This window comes from Ctenopharyngodon idella, chromosome 16 (assembly GCF_019924925.1).
Source record: "Ctenopharyngodon idella isolate HZGC_01 chromosome 16, HZGC01, whole genome shotgun sequence".
In the NCBI taxonomy this organism is placed as follows: domain Eukaryota; kingdom Metazoa; phylum Chordata; class Actinopteri; order Cypriniformes; family Xenocyprididae; genus Ctenopharyngodon; species Ctenopharyngodon idella.
Window position 1 is genome coordinate 18148687 of NC_067235.1, and position 8635 is coordinate 18157321.

General features: G+C 36.7%; 1 protein-coding gene across 2 annotated transcripts; it reads left to right on the top strand.

Moving 5' to 3' along the window:
* The first annotated feature begins 947 nt into the window (after positions 1–947).
* si:dkey-23o4.6 (retinol dehydrogenase 13) lies at positions 948–8351 on the top strand. 2 transcript variants are annotated; one of them, XM_051866536.1, is made up of 7 exons: positions 948–1084; positions 1719–1853; positions 1935–2126; positions 2206–2367; positions 3716–3835; positions 4880–5084; positions 7438–8351. In XM_051866536.1, exons 1-7 carry the CDS (start codon positions 1021–1023, stop codon positions 7541–7543), a joined length of 984 nt encoding a protein of 327 aa, XP_051722496.1. In that variant the 5' UTR covers positions 948–1020; the 3' UTR covers positions 7544–8351. The 2 variants fall into 2 exon arrangements, with proteins under 2 accessions (XP_051722496.1, XP_051722497.1); XM_051866537.1 differs by lacking the exon at positions 7438–8351 and adding an exon at positions 5841–6218.
* Positions 8352–8635: the final 284 nt, after the last annotated feature.

Consider the following 8635-nt stretch of genomic DNA (forward strand, 5'->3'; position numbering starts at 1 on the left):
CTTCCTTGCAACGACAACATTTTACACTATATAACCAACTGCTGGCTTAATAATGGCAAGCAGATAGTGTCTGGATTTTATTCAACACATTGCTGGTGTTTTGCAGATAAACTGTCAAGACCATCATAGACTGGTCTTTTCTGAACTCAATTCATGATTTTAAATTATTGATCACTTAAAATATCTCCCATATGAAAATATTGGCTAAATATGTGCATATATACTTCACTTACATGTACAAAGCACCGATAAATAGGTTAGGAACCAAAAACCTGTACTTTTTCAGAACCAGTTCCATTTTTAAAAGATACTGGAAACGAATGATTTCGAAAAAAAAAAAGTTACTGGAAACGAATGAGATTCGGTTTCATTAACGGTTCTCAAACGTGCGTCTTTCCGCCAATGTGGACGGAACATCACACTGCAGTGTTTACTGCAGTACTATTCAGATTCACTGCAAAGCCTCTACTGGATATACAGCACGAAACGAGTGGTCCGATGTCCGATTCACAAACAAACGACTCTTATGAGTCGGTTCTTTTTAGTGCATCAGGCGACCAGTATGTAGCCCCACTACCGAACAAATGACTCTTCTGAATCGATTCTTTTTAGTGTATCAAAAGCATTATGACTCAGAAGGAGAGGTTAACTGACTGAATCAATAACTTTACTGTTTTATGTTGTATTTTATTTTAACATAAATAATTAATTTCAAAATATCCACCGCAAAATGTCCCAGGCAGGCCTGTTGTACTCTCAGCTCTGAATATTATTAAAACCACTGAATTTATATTCATGCAAGAAACTTATTTTCTTATTGTGATGCTGAGATAAACGTTTCATAATACATTGAAATCTTCTGCTAAATGATGAGACGCGTGTAATCAGCCAGTTGGCTAGCGGACAGCAGGGTAGGCCACTAAGCTGTTGTTGTTGTTGCTTAATATAGCATTCTGCACAGGACACAATGTAACATACCAGGGTTATTCTTCATTTTGTACACCTGCTACATGAGAGGTGATGGATCGAGTCACATCATCTGATCGAGTGAACTATGGCGCTGTCCTCGCGCTGGCGGTGATCAGTAAGTTACGCTTAGCCTATTATTTGACATTTTTAGAACTTTTATTAGAATCTTTATTTAAAATAAAGTGGTTTTTTTTTTATATTTTACTTTATTTAAAGTAAAATATTTAAAATCTCTCTCTCACACACTTATATTTGGGGTACGAAATTTCGAAAGAAATTAATACTTTTATTCATCAGTAGCCTACGGATGAATCAAGATCCAGATTACAGACATTTATAATGTTACAAGGGATTTCTGTTTCAAATAATTGCTTTCATTTCAAATAATTGATAATTCATCAAAGAATCCTGAAAAGAAAATGTATCATGGTTTGCCTCAAAAATCTTGAGCAACACAACTGTTAATAATAATTAACACAATTTAAGAAGAAATGTTGCATGACGAATCGGCAGAATGGTTTCTGAAGGATCATGTGACACTGAAGACTGGAGTAATGGCTACATTAATTCAGCTTTGCTATCACAGGAATAATAAATTACATGTTAAAATATATAAAAATACAAAACCACTATTTTAAATTGTAATACTGTTTCAGAATATTACAGTTTCCACGGTATTTTTGATCAAATAAATGCAGCCTTGGTGAACTTTAATTAAGCATTGTGCTTTAATTCCAACTCCCATACAGGCTTTATGCTGCTGCGAAAATGGATAGCTGGTGGTGTCTGCAAAAGCTGTGCTCGTTTGGATGGAAAAACAGTTGTGATCACTGGTGCCAACACAGGGATTGGCAAGGAAACTGCAAGAGATATGGCTCATAGAGGTATGGCAGATTAGCTAAATCCTCATCTATTAATTCCCTTACTTTTAGTGTACGAGTATGTATGTGTGTTTGTGCATATAGGGGCTCGGGTAATCATGGCCTGCCGTGACCTGACACGTGCTGAGAGTGCTGCCGAATATATTCGTCGCTCCACAGGAAATGGCAATGTAGTCATCAGACACTTAAATCTAGCCTCTCTCTATTCTGTCCGAGAATTTGCCAAAGAGTTCATAGCCACAGAAGAACGACTGGATATACTCATCAACAATGCAGGTGAGTAAGATTCCATAAGGAGGAAGCAAGCGATGCAGAGACAGATTTTAAAGTATTGTTTGTTTTGTTTTTCTGACAGGTGTGATGATGTGTCCAAAGTGGATCACAGAGGATGGCTTTGAGACACAGCTGGCTGTCAATCACTTGGGACATTTTCTTCTGACCAATCTACTATTAGGAATGCTAAAGAGATCCTCCCCCAGCCGCGTAGTGAATGTGTCCAGTGTTGCACATGTTGGTGGTAATTTTCCAGAAAAAAAAAAAAAAAAAAAAAATTCAAAAGTTTGGAATATTTTTTTGGAAAGACATTTTTTATGCTCACCAAGGCTGCATTAATTTGATTAAAAATACAGAAAAAAAAAACGAATATTGTGAAATATTATTACAATTTAAAACCTCTGTCATTCTTTTTCTTTTATTATTCTATTCTATTATTCATTCAAATGTTGGCAAAGCTGTATTTTCAGCAGCCATTACTCCAGTCTTCAAGGGTTAGTTCACCCAAAAATGAAATTTTCTCACTCTCATGTCATCCCAAACCCGTAAGACCTTTGTTTGTCTTTTGGAACACAAATTAAGATATTTTTGATGAAATCCGAGGGTTTCTGAACCACACGTAGGCAGCAACGACATTGCACATTTTGAGGTCCAGGAAGGTACTAAAGACATCGTTAAAACCGTCGAAGTGACTATAGTGGTTCAACCTTAATATTATGAAGTGACGAGAATACTTTTTGTACGCAGAAACAAAACAAAAATAATGACTTTATTTAACAAATTCGTCTGTCCCTGTCATACTGCTACGCTATTTTCGTTGCAGACTTTCATTGTTTAAGTCTGAACGGCGGCTCAGTATTGGCCGGCATTAGTCATGTGAGCAGCACGACACATGCGTGTGATGCTGATGCAGGAGCCAGACAATACTGAGCTCGCATTCAGACATAAACACTGAAGCTCTGCAACGAAAATAGCAGTAGCAGTATGACAGGGACAGATGAATTTGTTGAATAAAGTCATTATTTTTGTTTAGTTTTTTTTCGCGCATAATATTAAGGTTGAACCACTGTAGTCGTGGCAATGTTTTTAACGATGTCTTTAGTACTTTTCTGGACCTCAAAAGGTGCAATGTCGTTGCTTCGTATGTGTGGATCAGATACCCTCGGATTTCATCAAAAATATCTTAATTTGTGTTCCGAAGACAAACAAAGGTCTTACGGGTTTGGGACGACATGAGGGTGAGTACTTAATGACAGAAATTACATTTTTGGGTGAACTAACCCTTTCAGTGTCACATGATCCTTCAGAAATCATTCTAATATGCTGATTATTTTGATTATTATCAATGTATAAAACAGTTGTGCAGATTAGTATTTTTGTGGAAACATTTTATTCAGGATTCTTTGATGAATACAAAGTTCAATTTAATGCATTCTTGCTGAAAAAAGAATATTTCTTCACAAATTAAAATCTTACTGTGCCCAAACTTTTGAACAGTAGTGTAGATGTTAAATTAAAATACAACAAAACAATAGAACCTTTTTAACTTTTGAGTACAATAAATATCCATATTTGCCACTGTTTTCCTATAGGTAAGATTGAATTTGATGACCTTTTCTTTGACAAAAGGCCTTATAGTCCTTTGGTCAGCTATAAACAGAGTAAGCTGGCCAATGTGCTTTTCTCCAAAGAACTTGCACGAAGAACGAAAGGTAAGATACTACTACAGTTTCTGGTATAGCAAACAAGTTTGAAACCTAACAAACAAAATAACAAAAGCTGTTTGTTTATTTTGAGCAAAAAGTAGACAATATGTTTTAGGGTACGTTTACACGACAACAGAAAAGTTTTTCCTTTGATCTTTTGCATAGACAACACCATTGTCGAAACGATCCCCGTTCACACGGATTCGTGAAAAATGACTAAAAATGCTGGATTATGCATGCCAGGCCAGTAGTTGGTGATGTCACTTTGTAAAGAAATAAGCACCTATAGACTGAACATGTAATACGCATGCGCATGATGTGACCGTTTCCACAAAGTTTTTGTAGTTTACATGGAGACGATAATGGTTAAACGGTATAGTTTTCAAAAACTTGTACTTTGAAACCCATTTGCAAAAGTTTGTGTTTTCAGGCCCCCAAAACGCCGTTGTTGTGTAAATGAATGGTAAATGAAAGTCTGCAACCAGTTCTTATGCAAATAAAGCAATTGACCCTTCGCAAAGACCCGCCCCCCTCAGTTACTGTTGCTACACCCGACAAGCCATGGTGCTCTCATACCACACGTTCTCATGCAGTGAAAAATACATTTTCGAGTGAAGGACACTGATAACGCGCCAGCAGTCAAGACAGAGGTTATTTTTGTATGAAACAAAGTCTTAGCTTTCAAATTTTGTCATTTTTGAAGAAATTCAAACAATAAATACCATTTTGTGGCTCTTTAATGTGTAGTTTAAGCAGCAAGTGAACTGATCCATCTCTTCCTACTAGTTATTATAGCATTAAATAAACATGAATTAAGATCATGTTATTTCAACCACAGAAAGATGTCAATACACACCATTTTTTAAGTTCAAATCCACCCACGTTAATCTACTAACTCTCCTGTCTGGTTTGATTGTCAGACAAAATGGATGATTCGGCTTTATGATTGGTCAGATTGCCTGTCAATCAAATCCTGGCAAAGGGTGAATTACATGAATACTTTTTTGTTGTTTTTCGTGTTGCTTTATATATAAATGAATGCTTCCATAGGTACAGGAGTTTCCTCATACTGTCTGCATCCAGGAGTGATTCGAACAGAGCTGAATCGCCATATTCTCTTATGGTACCCCATGCTGAAGACTATACTGTCTTTGCCCAGTATGCTGCTGATGAAAACTCCCTGGCAGGGCGCACAGACCTCCATCTACTGCGCTGTCACCGAAGGCTTAGAGAGGAAGTCTGGCTGCTACTTCAGGTAAATGCAATACTTTGTCAATTGCTAAAGCATTGACCATTTTGCTCAAACACAATTTACAATCAAAAAAGTATTTATTATAATGTTATTCATAAATATAAATTATTCTTTAATCATAAAAACTTTCCCTCCTCCTCGCAACAAGATCTCTTCTCTGATGACGTTTACTGGTGTGAGGGTGGGACAATCTGTCACTCACATGAGATCACAGCAATAGAGTGGTGCAGGGATGATGTATTTTTGTAGGCCAAGCTGGAAGTTAGCACCCCCCTGGTTCCCTCGACAAAAAACGACAACCTCTGTAGTCCCATTTAGCCACTTATTAGCAACCGCTTTTTACAAGACAAGTAAAAGCTCTTTAAAAAAAAAAAAAAAATCACAGAGTATTACTGATATATTTTATATCATAGAATAAATGTGAAAATCTTGAGCTTGTGTTCACCTTCAAGCATTTAACCAAAAACCCACTTAAAAAAACATTGACTTCAGGACGATGGAACCAAAAGTGCTAAAATGCTAACTCGTTTGTAGGTTTTGGTCTACAAAAATACGTCATCCCTGCACTCAGTCCACCTTTTTTCCCTAACGAGCCTACTGTGTATTAGATTATGGAAGGCACTTCCGGTTTCGATGGTTGTCATCTCATTGTAGGCCTAGCCAGGTTTTGAAAATGCTTATTATTGCGTTCACAGAGTAGGAAAATGGTGGATAGCAAGCCACAATGACCAAATCAAGTCCCGCCCTACATTTTTTCAGGTGCTTCTCAAACGGAAGGCTGCATCCTTCCTAGTCCTGTCCTTCGGAGGCTTCTAGGATGGAGTCCTCCTCAGCATTAAATGATGGTCTAGTAAGTGCGCATGGCTATGTCACATATGTTCCCGCCCCACAGTCACAGCACAAAAATACTATTAAAACTTTTGGAATAATACTTTGTATTAAAAATCTTTATATTAAGGCTTTTTATTAATGTAATATAGTGAATTACAACCATCTGTGGTACAGTGTCATACATTATTGGCAGTTTAGTGTTAAAGGGTTAGTTCACCCAAAAATTTTATTACTTTTATTACTCACCCTCATGTCGTTCTACACCTGTAAGACCTTCGTTCATCTTCGGAACACAAATTAAGATATTGTTGATGAAATCTGATGGCTCAGTGAGGCCTCTATTGAGAGCAAAGCCATTCAAACTCTCAAGGTCCATAAAGGTACTGAAACATATTTGAAACCACTCATGTGAGTTCAGTGGTTCTATCTTAATATTATAAAGCGACAAGAATACTTTTTGTGCGCCAAAAAACCCCAAAATAACGACTTTTTAACAATATCTATATGGGCCGATTTCATAATACTGCTTCTTGAAGCTTCTGAGCTTTATGAATCTTTTCGAATTAGTGATTCGGATCTCCTATCAAATGGCTAAACAGCTGAAATCACGTGATTTTGGTGCTCCGATTCACTGATTCGATTTGTAAAGCTCTGAAGCAGTGTTTTGAAATCGCCCATATAGATATTGTTGAAAAGTCTTAATTTTGTTTTTTTGGCGCACAAAAAGTATCCTTGTCGCTTTATAATATTAAGATAGAAGAACCACCTGAACTCACATAAACTGTTTCAAATATATTTTTAGTACCTTTATGGACCTTGAGAGATGGTCCTCACGGCAGAACACAAGATCCAGGGGGTGGTGTTGGATCTAGATCCAACTCCTCCCACTTTACATAGCCCTAAACCTACCCGACTCCGCCCCCTGGATCTCGTGTGTTCTGCAGTGAGGGGCTACTGACAATATCTTAATTTGTGTTTGGAAGATGAATGAAGGTCTTACGGCTGTAGAATGACATGAGGGTGAGTAATAAATGACATTAGTTTCATTTTTGGGTGAACTAACCCTTTAAGTGATTAATTTACACCAAAACAAAATATAACATGTAGGCCTATGCCTTTATCTCCGAAAACATAATTTTCTTATATTTCATAATGAACTCAAACAAGCTCAGTTTTCCAGCAGTTTTCGTGAATTTGAATATGTGCAAAGGATTGTGGGTGAGTGAAGGATAAAAATGCATACTTCAAAATGAGCTGAATGAAGGACACGAAATAAAGGCTGCCGTCCAAGGATCCTTCAAATTGAGACGTCCTTTGACTGAACTGGACGTGGCAGCCGAGATGTGAAGCCTTACCAGGACGAGGACGCAGCCTTCTGTTTGAGAAGCACATCGAAGTTTCAATCGGATATACACAATAGGGAAGAAAAGACTATCGCAACTTCCATTTCATGACTATTTTTAAAGACTTGGCAGGATAACTAGTTAAACTCAGACTGGTTTTTGTTCATCTGTGTTTTGTGCAGTGATTGTGCTGAAAAATACCCTGCTCCAGAAGGAAAAGATGATGCAGTGGCAAGAAGGTTGTGGGAGGAAAGTGCTCGACTGGTCGGACTAAACAACCAGCACTGACACTCTTCCTGATTGCAAGCGCTCCCCCTAGTGGTGATACCTGTGACCCAAAACTTTATAGTTAGCAGAACCACAGAAAGGAAGTCATGGCACAGCTAGTGCCAAGGCAAATTACATGATTTGCATCGGGTCGGGAGATGCATATTTGTCAGCATTGTGTGTGTGTGTGATTCTTGGAATAGGATTTTCAAGAAAAAAACATAGATGTGTGGCTGTGTTTTCTTTGAAATTGATCACATTCTTATAAATTAGATGTGGACCACTTTAGGGAAAGAGCAAGAAGCAATTTGTGCTCTGTTTGTTAACCATCCATCAATGAGTTATGCTTTTTCAAAATCTGTGTTCTCAGGATTCATTCATGATGACATGATGGTGCCCAGCACATTGTGCCTAACATATCAGAACAAACTCCTGTTAAATTCTTTAAAAAGAAACTAGAGGTTACATTGTGTCCAGTATGTTCATATCTAATTACGTGTATAGATTATATTTGTTATAATTTATATAATTTAACCACTAGATGGCGATAAATGTGTGTTTTTGGAAACATGGCATGCTATGCATTTCCCCCTACTTAAATGATGATACAACAAAAGAAGCAGACCCTGGATCACATGAACACCATGATGTGGTTGTAGGTTACAGTTGCATTTATGTAACAAGGACACTAAAATCAATATAAAACATTCTGATATTTTACATTCCGATATTTCCCCCCCCAATTATTAACATATTAACAGTGAAAAATCCTAAGTTGCTTGGTTATGTTGTGGCTGTAAAAAAAATAAATAAATAATTTTGGCCATTTCATGGTTATTCATTTTTATTCTTATTCTCATATTGCAATGATTTAATTAATTCTAATCTGTTAAAAAAATCATTATACACTACCATTCAAAAAAGTTTTTTGAACGAAATTAAAACTTGTATTCAGTAATCAAAAACGAAAGTTAAGACATTAATAATGTTACAGAGAATTTCTATTTTAAATAAATGCTATTTTTCAAATTTCTATTCATCAAAGAATCCTAGAATATTATATATGTATCATGGTTTCCACAAAAATATTAGACACCACAACTGTTTTCAAGA